Raw genomic sequence first — 19,468 nt, forward strand, 5'->3', positions numbered from 1 at the left:
TATTACATCACTTTTCAACTGCAGCAAATGTACCCAAGTGTACCTGGAACAATCATCCACAACTGTAAGAAAGTAATATTTTCTATCATATGTGGGAAACTTGTATGGTCCCCAAACATCCATGTGTAAAAGCTGTAAAGGACCACTACTTCTTGTAACACTTCTAGGAAAAACTAGTCTGCTCTGCTTAGCTAATGGACATACAGAACAGTCTTTATTATCATCTAGATCATTAAGCTGTAAGAAATCTATGTTTTTCATTGTACTAACAGAGGTGTGACCTAATCTTTTGTGCCAAAGAATGCCATCTACTGCTGGTTTCTGGACTACTGCAACTGATGCTTGCCTCAATCTTCTAGCAATGTGCTCATCCTTCACCACATACAGGCCTCCCATTTCCTTACCAATCCCCCTCACCCTGCCACTCCAAAGGTCCTGAAACACACAGAAGTCAGGATAGAGGTGGACAGAGCAACTGAGTTCCTTTGTGAGTTTTGACACAGACAACAAATTAAATTTGAAGTCAGGAACATATAGCACATTCTTAATCTCCATATCCTTAAGAAATGTTGCACTACCAATATGAGATATATTTGTCTTCTCACCAGTAGGTAAATGAACTTGGTCACTACCAATTTTCAACTAGTTTTAGAATGTAATATATCTAGGGAAGCAGCTATGTGATGAGTTGCACCAGAATCAACTATCCATTCTTTACAAGGATTATCAGTCATTAGTGCAGTAGCAATACCTGCTATGTTGACTTGTGGAATTGTGGTATCCTTATTCAGCATATCCAGAATTTGTTTGTATTAGTTCTCAGTAAAGAAGTGCCCTCCTGCAGGACCATCATTGTGTGCTTTACCACCAGCTACATGTGCATGTTCCTCATGATCAGCATTGTTAGTTGCATAATTGGCCACAACTTTCCTCTTAGCATTGAAATCTGCAGGATACCCTATCAACTTGTAGCACTTTTCCTTCAAATGACCAGTCATCTTACAATAGTCACATTTTATGAATGTCTTTTTCCTTTGTAACCTTGTCCTTGTCCAGCCTGCATAGCAATAGGATCTCTTCTGACTCCCAAGGCTAGATACGGATTTGACCTTTGGCTTTCATCCTCAATTATCAACGCATAAGCTTGATTCAAGGTTGGCTCGTTTTCATCAAAATCTGCCTCCTTGCTTGTTCATAGGTCTCATTCAGACCACTGAGAAATTGAAGCAGCCTTTGACGATGAAGGTGCTCAATGTAGTCTTTTGGTTTAGCACACTCACAACCTGGCGTGGGAACTAAGGCATCATACTCCGACCACATTTCCTTCAGTCTAGTGAAATAGGAGTCAACAGAGTCAGTTCCCTGCAAAATTGTTGCAATTTCTCTGTGTAATTGAAAAATTCGAACTCGATTCACCTTATCAAATCTCTCCTTCATGTCTACCGAAACTAGGTGCGCATCTAATGCATAAGCTATTTCACTAACTAGGTTTGTTGATACATTGTTCATGATCCATGAGAGCACAATCGCATTGCATGTCTCCCATTCCTCAGGTAATTCCTTCTTAAAAGTCTCCTTCTTACATGTACCAGTTACAAAACCTAGCTTTCGCTTAGCTTGAAGAGCAATTCGCATCGTCCTTCGCCATATCAGAAGGATGCAGAAACAAAGGATGAGTGTGATCAATTTTCTCCTCTGCCATCACTGGACTTTGAGCAAGAATTTGTACCACACAAACACAGAATTATTCAGCTAAGAAGCAACCAGTATCGATTGCTCTGATACCATGTGAGTTAAGCTGATCTCAGTCACAGCTCATTCTCCATTAATGGAGGCTCCAATGAATGAATCGAGCTTACAGTAAAGATGATGAATATCAGAGAGAATAATGAGAGAGGAAGTTTCTAGTATATTGAAAGTGTATGTAAAATCTGATATACATCACATATATATACATTTACAATTGCCCACTAACTTAATCCCCCAATTAACTAGTGCTAACTACCTTAACTACTCTAACTAACCGGTGACAGCTGGCTGACTGCTCCCACTAACTTGTCCAGCTGTCATTCCTTCACATTCTCTCACACCATCAACATCTATTTTAGGTTCCACCAAGGGGCATATAAACCTCGGACTCAACTTCCCTTTCTTCCCAAATCTCATAACGACGCCCTTCATAAGCGAAACTCGAAGCAGGACCCCCTCTCCAACCATATAGGAAATATCAGAACCTTCCGGTCCGCGTAACTCTTCTGTCTGAACTGGGCTGTACGGAGTCTATCCTGAATCACCTTAACCTTCTCCAAAGCATCCTGAACCAAGTATGCGCCCAATAATCTAGCCTCGCCCGGCTCAAACCAACCCACCGGGGATCTACACCGCCTACCATATAAAGCCTCACACGGTGCCATCTGAATGCTGGGCTGGTAACTGTTGTTGTAGGCAAACTCCGCCAATGGCAAGAACTGATCCCAAGACCCTCCAAACTCAATCACACACGCACGGAGCATATCCTCAAGAATCTGAATAGTGCGCTCGGACTGTCCGTCCGTCTGAGGGTGAAATGTTGTACTCAACTCCACCTGAGTACCTAACTCATGCTGTACGGTCCTGCAGAACTGTAATGTGAACTGAGTACCTCTATCTGAAATGATGGAAACTGGAATACCATGTAGACGAACAATCTCCCGGATATAAATCTCCGCCAGCCGCTCCGAAGAATAGGTAGTACACACAGGAATGAAATGCGCAGACTTGGTCAGCCGATCCACAATCACCCAAATGGCATCGAACTTCCTCAAAGTCCGTGGGAGCCTAGTTACGAAGTCCATGGTGATCCGCTCGCACTTCCACTCCGGAATCTCTATCTGCTGAAGCAATCCACCCGGCCTCTGGTGCTTATACTTCACCTGCTGACAATTGAGGCACCAAGCTACAAATCCAACTATATCTTTCTTCATCCGCCTCCACCAATAGTGCTGTCTCAAATCCTAGTACATCTTCGCGACACCCGGATGGATGAAATACCGCGAACTATGGGCCTCCTCTAGAATCAACTCTCGAAGCCCATCAACATTGGGTACACAAACTCGATCCTGCATCCTCAATACCCTGTCATCACCGATAGTCACATCTCTGGCATCGCCATGCAGAACCTTGTCCTTAAGGACAAGCAAATGAGGGTCATCAAACTGACGCTCCCGGATACGATCAAACAAGGAAGACCGAGAGACCACGCAAGCTAGAACCCGACTGGGCTCCGAAAGATCCAACCTCACAAACTGACTGGCTAAGGCCTGAACATCCATCGCCAAGGGCCTCTCCGCTGCTGGTAAATAAGCTAAACTCCCCAAACTCTCTGCCCAGCGGCTCAAAGCATCGGCCACCACATTGGCCTTGCCCGGGTGATACAAAATAGTGATATCATAGTCCTTCAGCAGCTCTAGCCATCTCCTCTGACGCAAATTAAGGTCATTCTGCTTGAACAGATGCTGCAAACTCCGGTGGTCAGTATAAATCTCACAAGGCACACCGTACAAATAATGACGCCAGATCTTCAAGGCGTGAACAATAGCAGCTAACTCGAGATCATGAACATGATAATTCTTCTCATGTACCTTCAATTGTCTGGACGCATAGGCAATCACCATACCGTCCTGCATCAATACTGCTCCAAGGCCAATCCTCGAGGCATCATAATAGACAGCATAAGACCCCGAACTTGTAGGCAATATCAAAACCGGGGCTGTAGTCAAAGCTGTCTTGAGCTTTTGAAAGCTCGCCTCACACTCTTCCGTCTAATGGAGCGGAGCACCCTTCTGGGTCAGCCTGGTCATAGATGCTGCAATAGATGAAAACCCCTCAACAAATCGACGGTAGTAACCCGCCAAGCCAAGAAAACTACGGATCTTTGTCGTTGAGGATGGTCTGGGCCAACTCTGAACTGCTTGCACTTTCTTCAGATCCACCTTTATCCCCTCACTAGATACCACGTGACCCAAGAATGCCACGGAATCCAACCAAAACTCACATTTCGAGAACTTTGCATATAACTTCTTTTCTCTCAAAGTCTGAAGCACAGTCCTCAGGTGCTGCTCATGATCTTCCCGATTCCGGGAGTATACCAGAATATTATCAATAAAGACAATGACGAACGGGTCAAGATATGGCCGGAATACACTGTGCATCAAATGCATGAAGGCTGCTGGGGCATTGGTCAGCCCAAATGACATAACAATTTTGAATCTTCCATCCATCATCTCTATCACTGAAATACCGCAATATCATCGTCTCTCACACCCACTACATGGCCTCTTCTTTTATTCTTATCCACCACTAAAAAAACACAAACACCATGGACACAATACATCATCTTTGCCTATTCTTCTCTAACCCCTGATTTGAGTCAAGCACCGGGGCTAGTGTTTGAAGAAGAGAAATGAGATGACCTAAACAAACAAACAAATATACATAAAAGAGTTGTAGCGTAATTAATAGTAAACAACACTTCACCCAAAATAATTTTCCTTTCTTAAGGCATTACTATTTGTCACTATATATATTCCCCATATATATGACACACTTTCCTGTTTAATTTATTCTTAAAAAATATTGTATTTTTATATTTAAAAATAATTTAAACCTATAAAATTTGTGCCTAGGTAAACAGTGCCAGCTTCAATAATTGGGGCGGAGGGAGTAGTATACTAGTATTTGCTAAATATAAAACCAAAATCAAATGTCTACTATTATTAAATATAAGCCTAAATTAAAGTACACTAGTAGACTAAAAGTATATTAACTTGTGCTAGTAGGAGATAGCGCGTACCTCGTAAAATTAGTTGAAGTGCCAGCAAATTCCACGACTTGTTTTGCTTTAGTTTACTTGTGTGGTTCATTTCCTTCTTTTTAAAACCTGATAGTCTAAATCGCTAAACTTAAAAAACTTGTGGCTTCCTCTGCAGTTATTAATTACTCTACTCTGTAGAACCTCCGATCAAAAGTTCCAAGCTTCTCTCAGAAGCCTCAAGCGGCGAACAAAAGGCCAATCCTGTCATTACCCACATCACAAAAAAAGAGCGTCCCCCCCCCCCCCCCTCCCTCCTTTATTTCAGTTTCGCGCCCGCTCAGTTCTATTCTCTCCCGCTTCCTTTTTTAGGGTTTTGAAAAGCTCTTCCGCTTCACTTTCAACTCACTCTTTCTTTTTCTCTGTCAGTTTCTCGAAGAAAAAAGTTTTTCGCCGGAAAAAATGCCGCCGATAAACTTGACGGAAGGTGCGATAGCGATTTTAACGAACGGCGAAGCACATTCGGAGGATTTTAAACCGGTGTTACAAATCACGGATATTCGGTTAGTGAACACTCAGAATCAAAATAACAATAACGAACGCTACCGGATTCTTTTATCGGACGGGGAGTTTCTTCAGCAAGGGATGTTAGCTACTCAAAAAAACGATCTTATTCGGTCTCAACAGATTCAAAAAGGATCTATTATTCAGATGAATCAGTTCGTTTGTAATAACATCCAAAATCGAATGTAATTTCTCTGATTTTCCTTCAATTTTGTCAATTTATATGATATAAATGCTTGAAATTTCGAATTGCATATGTGCACCTTGAGTGAGTTTTTACATTAAGATGCTTTGCCACAAGAACTGTGTATTTTTGCTTGGAGATATATATGATTATTAGGTTTGATAAAATCAATTGCTTATACTTTTTATTTAATTCGCTGTTGTTATTTGCATGCGCAAATTTTAGCACGAACTCCCGTATTGCTTAGGACGGTCAAAGCAATGGGAGAAAAAAGGTGATTCTGTTCAATAATTTGTGTCTGTGAATTTGTTTTTATCTTCTTTACCTTATAAACTCAAAAATCGTGGGAGAGTGGTGGACTCTTTCTTTTTTGTTGATCGTTATTAGGGGGTGTTGTTGCGTGCTTGCTTATAGCTTAGTTACCTAGGATTGCTTTATAAACCTAATTAAGAATAGGCTCAACTTGGGTTTAAACTTCTGTGTATATGGTAAACTTTTTCCTATTATAACAGGGTTCCTTAAATGTGTATATGGTGCAGTTCTGTGTATATGCTTTGCTCCTGCAGTTGGTGTTGCAACTTTTTAGGTTTGTAGATTGGCTTTTCCTCTAGTGACAGTGCTGTGATTTGAAGCACAGCTTATATGTGTATAGTTAGACCCTAATTGTTAATTTTTCCTCTAAGGTGAGTGGATGACACTTTTGTATGATGAGCTTTCTGAGATTGGCTCTTTCAAAAATAATTAGCAAACAGCTGACCTGCAACCCCAGCATGCCAGTAATTTCCAGCTACACTTTCCAATAAGAAACTATATATACACACACTTCATTTTTTGTAAGTGTCTTTGAAAATCATACTTGTAGCTTTCAGTGTTTGTTTATTGATTTTTCTTGTCTAATTCTTCAAACAGGATCATCATCGTCATTGAATTAGATATTTTACATGAGACATGTGATACCATTGGAGAACCAAAGCATTATCTCCCAAATGGTATTAGTCCTTCAGTGCCTCGGCCAGCTGCCCCACTTCAGCCTTCCACCAATCAATCAGGTGGTTTAAGTGGCAGCCCTCAATCCTTTACTGCTGTTTCAGCTACTTCAAGCTCAGCTCCAAGACCAAATATGCCTGGAGGGATGCGATCTCCTGAGTCAAACCATAGCATTGGTTATAATACTTCCTCTGCTGGTAATATTGACTCTGGAAGATATAGTTCAACAAGTGCACCCCTTTACCCCAAAGCAGAATCTGGTCCAGCGATTTCACGGGCTCCGACGAATAATTATGTGCGGCCACCTCAGCCTTCTTATCAGCAGCATCCTCAGTCTTCTTATCAGCAGCCACCACCGTTGTACTCAAACAGAGGACCTATAGCCAAGAACGAAGCACCGCCGAGGATTGTTCCAATTGCTGCTCTCAATCCATATCAGGGTCGATGGACTATCAAGGCCAGGGTTACTGCTAAGGCAGAACTCAGACACTACAACAATCAAAGGGGTGATGGAAAAGTATTCTCTTTTGATCTTATTGATTCTGATGGAGGAGAAATAAGAGTAACATGCTTTAACTCTGTAGCTGACCAATTTTACGGCCAGATTGAGCCAGGTAGAGTGTATTTGATTTCCAAGGGTAGCTTGAGACCAGCTCAGAAAGCTTACAATCACCTTCCAAATGACCATGAAATTATGCTCGAGAGCACATCAGTGGTTCAACCTTGTTTTGAGGATGACAGGACTATTCCTCAGCAACAATTTCATTTTCGGCCAATCAGTGATATTGAGGCCTTGGAGAACAATAGTGTGGTAGATGTGATTGGTGTGGTGTCTTCAATAAGTCCATCTAGCTCAATAATGAGGAAAAATGGTACAGAAACTCAGAGAAGAGTTCTCCAGCTGAAGGATATGTCTGGCAAAAGTGTTGAATTAACTTTGTGGGGAAATTTCTGCAATGCAGAAGGTCAAACACTTCAAAGTATGTGTGATTCTGGAGCTTCCCCTGTTTTGGCAGTCAAAGCTGGTAGAGTAAATGATTTTAATGGCAAATCTGTAAGTACTATATCTACAAGCAAGTTGTTTACAGAACCAGATTTTCCTGAAGCTCTAAAACTGAAGGCATGGTTTGAGAGGGAGGGAAAGAACACGCCATCAGTATCTCTTTCCCGAGAAGTGAGCAGCATTGGTCGGACAGATGTGCGAAAAACTATATCTCAAATCAAAGATGAACGATTGGGCACTTCCGAGAAACCAGATTGGATCACAATAAGTGCCACTGTTACATTTATAAAGGGTGAGAATTTTTGCTATCCTGCCTGTCCCCTCATGATAGGAGATCGACAGTGCAACAAAAAAGTGACAAATAATGGGGATGGGAAATGGCGGTGTGACAGGTGTGATCAGACTGTTGATGAATGCGAATATAGGTACATTCTTCAGTTCCAGATTCAGGACCATACTGGCTTAACCTGGGTTACTGCATTTCAGGAATGTGGTGACCAGATCATGGGTGTCTCTGCAAAAGAACTGTATTTCCTAAAATATGAGGGGCAGGATGATGATAGATTTACAGATATCATGCGTAATGTCTTATTCAACAAATTTATCTTCAAATTGAAAGTGAAAGAAGAGATGTTTAGCGATGAACAGCGCGTTAAGTCAACAGTGGTCAAAGCAGAGAAGCTGAACTTCCAATCAGAGATCCGGTTTCTGTTGGATTTGATAGACAAGAACAATGGGCTGGAATCCAGTACTCTGCCTCCTAAGACAGATGATACAACTCCAACTTCAGGGTATGGTAATGCTGGATTTGGGAGTAGAACCATAGAACCGATGAATCCTGTTGCAAATTATGGTGGCAGCAATAGCAGTATCAGCAGAGAAAGTGGACTGCAGGGAAATCAGCAAGGTCAATACGGAAATAAGTTTACTGGCTCACAGTTTGCTCCACCTGGTTCTACAGGCATGTATATGAGCTGTAATAGTTGTGGTGGAACAGGCCATAGTGCTTCAAACTGTCCAAGCATCATGAGTGGTCAGGGCCAGGCATATGGAGGTGGCTTTGGCAATAGGGGAACGTCAGGAATGAGCAGTGATGGTGCTTCCGGTGAGTGCTATAAATGCCATCAGTTTGGACATTGGGCAAGAGATTGCCCAGGTGTAAGCAATGCACCCCCTGCCAATAACATGACCCCTGCTTCAGGAATGAGCAGTGGTGGTGCTTCCGGTGAGTGTTATAAATGCCATCAGTTTGGACATTGGGCAAGAGATTGCCCAGGTGTAAGCAGTGCACCCGCTGCCAATAACATGACTCCTGGAAGATATGGGAATCCTCCGCGGCAACGTGTTGGTGGATTTTGATCAACCTTTGAGCATATATGGATCATCTTCTGCTTTAGAGAAAGCTTCTTGACGCTTGCATTTTGCCTTCTTTCTATACAGTGACTACTTGGGGCTGAAATTTTGTGCTATTGTTCCTGAATGCCTGGGCTTAAAGTTGTCCTCAGTTTTGAGGAGCAACATGTTTTTGCTCTTCCCTGTAAATTATTTCCTGTTTAAGTTTTTCTTGATCTCTTTTATTGTTCTTTTTAGGTAATCTGTCTTTGTGGTTTCGTCCTTTTAAGAGCAAAATTCCTGTGTTATAGTGTAGACTGCTATATTAATGTTATGTATCTTTTTTCATCTGTGATGTGTCGTCTGTATTCATGTCTTGAATACCTAATAGTTGGGTAATAAGCTTCATATTCGATAGCACTCATAAGTGATTCTGGTATTGACCAATTATTATGACAGTGAGAGATGAACAGTGTATTTCTTTTAACGTATAGTTCGGATTTTATTAAATCCTCAAGGCTCTCACCTACCTATTATCCGACAAAATAGTTTCTGTTAAGTAGTAGGTGTTCTGTGGCTGCATCTGAAAGGTGCAAAAGGTCAGTAATCTGGCCTTGTTTTACCATCCATCTGCAATGGTTTTATTACGATCTTGAATCAATGTCGTGCTCTTATGTTTCTCTGGGCACACTGATGGTATTTTGTGTCTTGATACCTGTGTATCAAGTTCTGGAAGAACACTTATAGTAACGGGGAGCAAGGACAACAATGTAAGTATGTCATATTTCTTTCTGCTCTTTAGACAAATATGCAGCATTTGATGTATGCCGATTCCCTTTCTCTTATGTGCTGGTTTACCAAGATTTTACATCACTATTCAAGATTAAAACTAATTTTTTCTGCTATTCTTAATTCTGGTGTTTCCATAGGTTAGGTTATGGGATTGCGAAAACAAGGCTTGTGTTGGCGTAGGCATAGGTCACATGGGAGCCGTTGGTGCTGTTGCTTTTTCAAAGAAGCAACGAAACTTCTTCGTGAGTGGTAGTAGGTAAGTGATTATCCCTGAACTCTGCAGTGAGCATATTCTTCTTCTGCATATGCCTGTATAAACTTGTGGGGGCCGGCATCTTTTCCAAACTACATTTCAGGAATCAAAATTATGTGTCCTAGAAGTCTATGTTTAACATCAGTTTTGAATTTCGGCTCACGATTAGGAATTTGTAAAGGCGAAGTTTCGAGATCCCGTGCTTCTTAGAATATAGTTGATAATAGAGTCTTTGCCATGACTGTTGTCCATTACAACTAAAACTATTATGCGTTGCAAAAAATATTGCCTAAAGAAATACAGGTGAAATGTGACTTGACTGTCCGATCTCCTAAAAATTGTTTTAGTGGTTCAAGCCTCCATGTTGTAAAGTGGATTGATCAAATCTCTGTGAATATTTATGCTATCGTTTGGCCCTTGAATGAGCCCATTTATCTCCTAGATACTTTGGTAATAATTCTCTTCTGAATTACAGTGCTCCTCTTTCTTTTTCTTTTTAATCTAATTATGCTACTCTGATGCTTCTGCTTGCTTGATATTCGTATTAAGTACCACGAATAAGATTTAGTGCTGAATCGAGTTTTCCCTTGGTTCTGCTGACTTGAGTTGATACTTATTTTACTGGTTGGGTGCAAATAAGATAAAAATCGCCTTTGTGTCTGTGAACAATTTATTATTTAGCCTTAAATCGTATTTTTTTGAGGCTTCAAAATCTGTTAATGATGATTGCTGAAGCAAACTTTTGTAGACGCATTGGTAGGCAAGACTTATGGCTGAAGGAGAGTCAATTAAATTAAGTATTTGATTTTATTTTATTGATAGCTTTCTGTTCTGTTATTTATGTTACTCTAGAATAAGTTTGCTTTCTGAAAGATCAAAGTTCTCTCTTACATTGAGCTCTAAGGTTCAATCTCCCTTTAACGAGCTGAATTATACTCAAAATAGGTCGATCTAAGAGCTCAAACAAATGGAAGGGAAATTCGATGACAATAGGTTTAGATTTTCCTGTTCATCGTCCTAAGACTCGATTCTTCTCTAGAAATCCTAACACAAATTAATCTAAATGTTTCTTTTATCATATTTTCTAGAAGTTATATCTTTTACCATACTCTCAAGATATGGAATATGGACGGTGTCTCCGGCAACAATGAAGAAATTATAACTCTGAAAGCGAAAGCAGTTGTAGCAGCACATGACAAGGATATCAACTCTTTGGCAGTAGCACCAAGTGACAGTCTTGTTTAGTGGTTCCCAGGTTTGAAACATTGAGACATCTTATTAAATCTTGGCGTAAAACGCTGCCAAAGGAGACGACTTTGCATCTTTGCTTGTATATTTTTTATTCTCGTCCAATTTCGTCATATTTTACTAGGATCGCACCACCTGCATATGGAGACTTCCAGACCTAGTGTCAGTGGTTACACTGAAAGGGCATAAAAGGGGGATATGGTCTGTGGAGTTTTCTCCAGTTGATCCATGCGTGATGACAGCTTCCGGAGATAAGACCATAAAGATATGGGCCATATCTGATGGATCATGTCTTAAAACATTTGAAGGGCATGCATCAAGTGTGTTAAGAGCATCGTTTCTTACCCGTGGAACCCAGTTTGTTTCTTGTGGTAACATGACATCCCGAGGCCATTATAGCTTCATTGTGTTGTTTTTTCTGTTTCTCATAGCCTACTTTTGCTAAAAGATATGAACGTCTCTCCAGGTGCTGGTGGTTTGGTGAAGTTGTGGACAGTTAAAGACCAATGAGTGTATTGCAACATATGACCAACATGAGGATAAGCCGATCAAGTATTTAAGTTATTTAATTTAAATATCTATTCTCTTATAATAGAGCTATCCTTTTGTCTCTCCATCCTGGAAAAACTAGTTGATCTAAATTAATGAGCCGACTTGAGCACAGTTAATTTGGTTCTTGAGTGCTGCTATGGTTGCCATTAATGTAGTGACATTTGACTGCATCACAAAAGATTAAATGAATAAATTTTACAACTGTCATTTGCATTTGGCTTACATCTTCTTGACATATATTTTCCACACAAAGGATAATTAAATGCTGTTTTCCCCTCTAACTGTCAATCTAGATATGGGCCCTTGCTATTGGTAAGAAAACAGAAATGCTTGCAACTGGCGGTGGTGATATGGTGATCAATCCGTGGCATGACTCAACAGCTTTAGATAAAGAGGAAGCTTTTCGTAAAGAAGTGTATCTGAAATCATATTCATCGAACAGCAATTGTTTGGTATTACTTGATAATTATAATTCTACGAAGGCATTAGTTTCTGTGGCAGAAAAGATGTTTTATGGGCGTTTAAGTTTGTAATGCGTGCTGTTAGTTTACTTGATTAACGGTATAACCTTGTTATGTGCTGTTTGCTAAAATCTTCAAGGGAATTTGAGAACTAGTTCCGCAATAATTTAAGATGCCTATGGGTTTACAGGCAACAGCAACAACATACCCATTAATATCCCACACTGTGGGGTCTGGGGAGTGTAGTGTGTACGCAGACTTTACCCCTACCTTATGGGTTTACAGGCATATTATGAATATCATGGATTAGTTAATTAGGTGCTATTAGCTATTATTTCGTTTAATTATACTGTATAATTACTACAGAACTTTCATGTGATAATATTATGTTGCCCGTGCAGGAGGAAGGCATTCTACGGGGTCAGGAGTTAAAAAATGCTTTAATATATGCTGACTACACCAGAGCCATCCAGATAGCATTGGAGCGTCGAAGACCGCATGACCTTCTAGATATATTTGGTGAAATCAACAGGTAGTCCGGATTTCTCCTTTTTTTTTTTTGAAAGTGATGGTTTTAAATTTGTCTTCCCTTTTTGGTTATTTGATAGCTTATGTAAATGCTATTGTATCACTACTTTTGTCTGACATCTAGCTCTTGTCAGGGAGAGAGATGCTGGAGATCAGTTAGGAAAAGCACTTGAGGCTCTTTCTAAAGAAAAGGTCTATTTGCTTTGGGAATATGTCAAGGAATGGAACACGAAGACAAAGATTATATCATATTGCACAGCTTGTTTTTTGGGAATTTTTCACAAACCACTATTGTTTAGTGGTTATTAGCTAGTTGTAGCTACCATTTAATATATTACTTTCTATAGCTATGTTTTCGGTCTTTTTTTAGAGTGTATTTGATGTATTTAAGCTACTTTATTCATGAATACAGTAGCAAAAGTCGGCGCGAAACACGGGGCTACAACTGGATAGACGAATGCAAAAGTCGGCGAAAAATATGGGGCTACAGCTGGATAGACGAATGTATGTGGGTGTATGTGACTGTATTCGACTTTATGTTGTAACATAAACTGTGCAATTTCAAGTCTATTCAGATTTTTTTTAGCGGGAAGTGTATAAAAACATAATAGACTCCATATATAACTCAACTAATCCAATTACATCACCCATAATCGTTTTTTACGCGAATAATCTGATTTTTTTCCTTAAACGTTATATACATCAAAACATAGCATTGCCTATAGTCTGTTTCTTCCCTTTTCTGTTTTTTTTCGTGTATGCTTTTGTGTTCAATAAATAAAATAGAGAATTGATACATTCATATATAGAATCGGTCAACCAATTACATATGGTAAGTTTAACAGTTTTGCTGTGTCATTCTGGCAAGTGGAACAGTGAGAGGGACTATGTCGATTATTTGATTCAGGGGATAGTAATAAAGAAGTATCGTATAATGATTTGGTTTCTTCGATTTCTAAACAACTCGACATAGATTTGCGATCAAAGTCAATCAAAATCGAATACAAAGTAGATGGAAATTGCACGCCAATGAAAATACGTAACGACATGAGTTATAGGGTGTATGTAGAGTTAAAAAAAGTGAACAGAGAATTCAGGATGTATCCTTTGTGCATAACTACAATTGACAAAGATGTTGTAGCTGGAGGAAGTTTAATTCTGGGCGACATTGTGCAAATTGACGAAGCAAATCAAAGGTGTAATTTTGATATAGATTATACACTTGCTATCGAGTCTTTCAACTCAAGAGAACCAATTGAGGTGTTCGAATTGGACACGAATTTGATTATTTTAAAAACTAATCAAAGAGAAATTATGGCTGGACTAGTATATAAGGATAAGGCTACATTGAGAGAGGTGATGGAGCATTATGCAATATCTGAAAGATTTCAATTCCGGGTTGATAGGTCTAATGCTATCAGGTTTGATTGTTATTGACTGCAACTTGTTAAACGTCAAGTTATATTCAAATTTATTATTATGTAAAGTGAGTGTGAATTTGTATATTGTTTCCATGGCAGTATGTTTAAGTTGTATTTAGATGTATTTAGGTTTGCTTGGGTATATTTACATAACTTTCAAAATATTAAACATATAATAATTATTAACGTGAATACGGTATACATGTATTTGTCGGGTATTTTAATGATGAATACTAATTACAGTGACTTTCACATGATGTTCGTGAATGTATTTATATGTATGTGGTTGTATATATATAATTATATATTATATTGATAGTAGAATTCTTATTTATATGTATTCAGATGAATTTGGATGTATATTAATGACTTTGCATTAACGTAGATACACCTGTATTAAATAATATATTACAGTGGCTTTCTATGTTTGTTTTTAGATGTATTTATACGTATTTAAATGTGTATATATATAGTCTTATTCACATGTATATGTGTGTATTTTATAATAATGTATATATTTGTAACAATGTATTCGCATTATATTAGTTAATTGTTAATCATTTATACTCATCGTATATATTCCGAAAAAATTATTTGCAGCTATACATTATTATGTATGTCCGAGGATTGTGAATGGAGGTTTAAGGCATCTAGCATTAACAAATCACAAATGTTCAAAGTGAAGTTTGATGATAAGCATACATGTCCGTTGAAGGATAAGGTGTATGAGCAACGTCAAGCAACTAGCAGTCTTATAGGTGGTATGATTAGGTCCAAGCTTACTAATCATAAGAGAAAATACACCCCAAAGGATATAATTGATGATGTAAAATCAGATTCTGGTGTGGATGTTAGTTACATGTTGGCGTGACGGGCTAAAGAAAAGGCAATGAATTTTTTGAGGGGTGAACCGGCTGATTCATACAATAAATTACCAGGATACTTGTATACAATGGATATGACATATCCTGGTTCACATTAGAATGGTAAAATCCCCACAAAATGAGTTCATGTATGTGTATATATCCTTGTATGCCTTTATAAAGGGGTTCGACCAATGTAGAGCATTGTGGTTGTGGATGGAAGCCACCTAAAATCGTATTACACTGGGACTTTTGTCTCTGCCAGCACGTTGGATGGTGCAGGTGAGTATGAGGATTATAATAAAATATGATAATATTACTACATATTAAAGACTGAAATACATATTTATAATATGTATGCAATTGTCTTTACAGGTCATATACTGCTACTAGCATATGGTGTTATTGATTCAGAGAACGATGCTGCTTGGACGTGGTTCTTTGAGCAATTCAAGGAAGCATATGGTGAGAGGGAAAACATGTGCATCGTTTCAGATAGGAACGAGAGTATCATCAAGTCTGTATCAAGAGTGTATCCAACAGTACCACATTTTGCTTGTATATGGCATCTTTGGAACAACGTATATAAGAAATTCAGAAAGAGTCATTCAAAGTTGAGCAAGATATACTTCTCGATGGCAAAAGCATACGCACAGACTGAGTTTGACAGTCTAATGGAGAAGGTGGAGAAGGTAGATATTAGGGTGAAAGAATAGTTGGAGTTAGCTGGATACGAAAAGTGGGCTAGGTTGTATGCACCTGTTAACAGAGGATGGACAATGACGTCAAATATTGCTGAGTCAATCAATGCCGCGCTTGTGTCAGCAAGGGAATTGCCAATATACGACTTCCTCGAAGAGGTCAGGAAAATGTTTAGACGTTGGAATTGCAGCAATCGGAAAGAAGCTTCGCAGACATACACAACACTTGGGAAAAAAATACCAGGAGATGCTTACCTTGAATGAGGCAATGTCTACACGAATGGCTGTAAGTTGCTTTTCTTTTAAGTCATTGTATCCTATATTTAGCCCTGGTACAAGGTGTATTTATTTCTGATACAATTTCAACTATTCGAAATACATAACTTATGTTCATTGTATCGTTAGTTGTATATAATGGTTTTGTTTCTAACCATATGTATGTCATAAGCAGATAGTTATTGTATATAACAGTATTCATCAGTCAAGACTCCTCTTTAATATTCTGCCAGCATGCATATAGTATGTATTCCAAGGCATTCAATGTATTTAACTGTATATACTTGTATGTCTTTGTATTTTATATATACAGATATGTTTGTATTTAATACATTTGTATTTTAATTTAATATATATTGTCATTCTGAAAGCTAAATAAAAGTTTAATACTCTATATTAAAATCATATTTAATTTTTATATATATATATATATATATATATATATATATATATATATGATTTATTTTTTTAAATCATTCAAACTAATAGGTCTATGTTTAAATGTAGGTGGTGCCATTGACTGAATACTTGCATACGGTGAACGATGAAGGAAGGCATTACACCGTGTGCCTCTTAGAGAGAAAATGCAGTTGTGGGCGGTCCAAGTCGACGAATTACCATGCCCACACGCTTGGGCTGTCTTGAAGAGCAAGTTTCTAATGCCAGAAGATTATTGCTCTGACTATTACAAACCAAAGTCTGTTGTAATGACATATGAGGTGCCCGTGTATCCGCTGCCGGACCGGAATATACCAGCACATATATCAGATGAAGTTGTATTACCACCCAAATGGAAAAGACCTCCTAAAAGACCAAAGAAGCAGCGCGATAAGCCGTTCAGTGAATTGTTGCAGAAGAAAAATCAACATTCGTGTAGTATATGTGGGCAGGAAGGACATAATAAGCGTACTTGTAGAAATGCTCCACGTAGAAATCAGTTCACATTCTGACTTGTATTAACGCTATAACGATTTGCCATAGATTCTGGTGACATTTTGAAATGCTACATGTTGGCTTTTTTCGCGAATATATTCCGGATATATTTAGTTGGTGCATTTAATCTGAATACATAATTACAATACGGCTATTATATTAATTCATGATCTCTGAATACAGATGAATACAATCTGAATACATAGTTGGTATATGATCTCTGAATATTAAATATATGTATTCGAATACATCTGAATACAGATGAATACAATCTGTTATATACATACGATATGATTGTATTGTAAAAAGATGTAATATTTCATTCATCAGAACTGATTCTTTTTTTTAATACATATAAATACAACTAAATACAAAACGACGTTTCGTATCAGGGAATGTATATGATCTCTTAATATTAAATACATGTATTCAAATACACCTGAATACATATTAATACAATCTGTTATACACATATGAAGGTCTAAATATGTATTGTATAAAGGTCTCATAGACTTCTAATATATGTAAATACATCTAAATATATATGAAGTCAACCTGTAAAATACATATGAAAAAAACCTGTGGAAAATATGTGAATATAACCTGGTGAATACAGATAAATACAACCTAATAAATATAGATAAATACAACCTGTTGAAATACAGATGAGTACAACCTGTTAAATTAATGTGAATGCAACCTGTTGAATCCATATGAATGCAAGATGTTGAATACAGATTAATACAATATGTTGAATACATATGAATACAACTTGTTGAATACATATGAATACAACCTGTTGATTACAGATGAATTCAGATGCACAAAAACATTGAATACATCGACTGAATACTTGAAATGACCATATATAAACACTGTTGACACAGTGAATAAAATGAAAACATAATTTTTTCTTAACTAAACACCATCTTTACCAAGACACTATCCAAAAAACTGTATTCACAAAAAACTACCATCCAAAACTACATTCACCTATGACTACTCTAACATTATCTTAACCGACGTATCCGAATCCGTGATTTGCCTAACAATCTTTGAGGGTGCTTAGCTCTCGCTTATGGCATCATCGTCTATCTTCCGCATAGCATAGTCCCAAAGGAGGGAACCATATCTTTGACGGAGTAAATTGGCATCAAATTTTATTTGTGGAACCAAACCAAAAGTGCTCAGAGACTCTGCATATGCCGCGACATGCAACCTACAATCCCTAAAAAAATACATTAAAATAATTAAAAACAATTCATATTATTAGATCTATAAATGATACAAGGAAGAGGATTTAATACATACATGCTCCCAGATTTTTGTTGAGGCAGATTTGAAATGAAAACAACATCAAAGGGATCAGTTTGTGCCTTGTCACTGTATGCTGAGTCATGAGACCAATCTATGCCTTTCTTATCTCTGTAAAAACCACTGGTCGATAGATACAAAGGTACAAGCTTAGCTAGCTTATCGATCTCAGAAGCCACATAGACATCATGACCTGCTGATCTGTATGAGTCATACACTTTGATACATCTCTCCTTGAATGAGACAACTGCCAATATCCAATGAAGTTTGTCCTTCAAGTTGACTGGTATCAAGACATTGTCAACAGTATGCCACGGTACATTAGCTAGCAATCTGTAGCCCCTTATGTACTCACATACTACATCCTCTTCTTTGTCTACATTTGCATTACTATCTGTATTAGCATACCTGTCGAAGATTTCAGCAATTCTTGTCTTGAATATACAATAAACAGTTGTATACTTGAAGTTGGTTATTTGGTTGTACTTACCCTTATTTCTCAAGTAGTAAAATATGACATCAATATGCTATATATAAAATTGAATACATAGCGTCAGTACATTGAATGAAATCAAGAAAACATACTGAATATACAAACTGAATTTTAGAAATATCAACTGCTAAAAACAAAATTGAACTTACAAAATTGAATTTATGATACATAATGCTGAATACATGTATGTATTTCACATTGAATACAGTTAAATACATACTGGTAACCATATACATATTTGATAACGAAACATACTGCTCTATATCAAGTCATACAATTAAGAATCTAGTAAAGAATACATACTACTTTTAACAAGTTGCAAGAGAAAACTGTGAAATAAATATAAACATGAATACAGTTAAATACACAAAATACCCATAACTCTTTGGATTGACCTCAGCAACAGATGTGTATTACCAGCAACACGGAACAAACACGACTCATATAACTCAACTAATTACATAGTACATCAACAATATAAAATACAAATGCATACAAAATATGTATGAGTTCTCAAACTGTGAAATATACAATTAGACAAACCAAACAGAATAAAATGTAATAAACTGAATTTGGAAGGAGTATATCTTACATTGTCATTCCATAGTTTATCGTCAAACAAGAGAAGTTAAAACCAATTTTTTGAAGTGACTTGATCAACTCCAAAATCCAACGGTATATGCATTGTTGACTTGTTCTTCTTGTAATGGTCTTCCAAATCACTTCTAAAATGAATTTTAAAAAACATTATATCTATTTTTTAAATTATAAATA

The 19,468-nt window shown here is 37.8% G+C and overlaps 3 protein-coding genes across 4 annotated transcripts; all 3 read left to right on the forward strand.

Annotated features, from left to right (window-relative positions):
• Window positions 5,090–9,207, forward strand: LOC109224104 (replication protein A 70 kDa DNA-binding subunit A-like). 2 transcript variants are annotated; one of them, XM_019388690.1, is made up of 3 exons: window positions 5,090–5,538; window positions 6,447–8,645; window positions 8,766–9,207. In XM_019388690.1, the coding sequence occupies exons 1-3, from the start codon at window positions 5,252–5,254 to the stop codon at window positions 8,884–8,886; spliced, it is 2,607 nt and encodes an 868-aa protein (XP_019244235.1). In that variant the 5' UTR covers window positions 5,090–5,251; the 3' UTR covers window positions 8,887–9,207. The 2 variants fall into 2 exon arrangements, with proteins under 2 accessions (XP_019244235.1, XP_019244234.1); XM_019388689.1 differs by having other exon boundaries at window positions 5,091–5,538; window positions 6,447–9,207.
• On the forward strand, window positions 9,007–11,662 carry LOC109224496 (transducin beta-like protein 3). Its single transcript, XM_019389073.1, has 6 exons — window positions 9,007–9,064; window positions 9,118–9,161; window positions 9,789–9,907; window positions 10,993–11,122; window positions 11,277–11,509; window positions 11,584–11,662. Exons 1-6 carry the CDS (start codon window positions 9,007–9,009, stop codon window positions 11,660–11,662), a joined length of 663 nt encoding a protein of 220 aa, XP_019244618.1.
• LOC109224106 lies at window positions 9,357–13,030 on the forward strand. The gene is made up of 3 exons (XM_019388691.1): window positions 9,357–12,156; window positions 12,567–12,697; window positions 12,828–13,030. The coding sequence occupies exons 1-3, from the start codon at window positions 12,031–12,033 to the stop codon at window positions 13,000–13,002; spliced, it is 432 nt and encodes a 143-aa protein (XP_019244236.1). The 5' UTR covers window positions 9,357–12,030; the 3' UTR covers window positions 13,003–13,030.

The sequence above is a fragment of the Nicotiana attenuata genome, chromosome 3 (assembly GCF_001879085.1).
Source record: "Nicotiana attenuata strain UT chromosome 3, NIATTr2, whole genome shotgun sequence".
NCBI lineage: Eukaryota > Viridiplantae > Streptophyta > Magnoliopsida > Solanales > Solanaceae > Nicotiana > Nicotiana attenuata.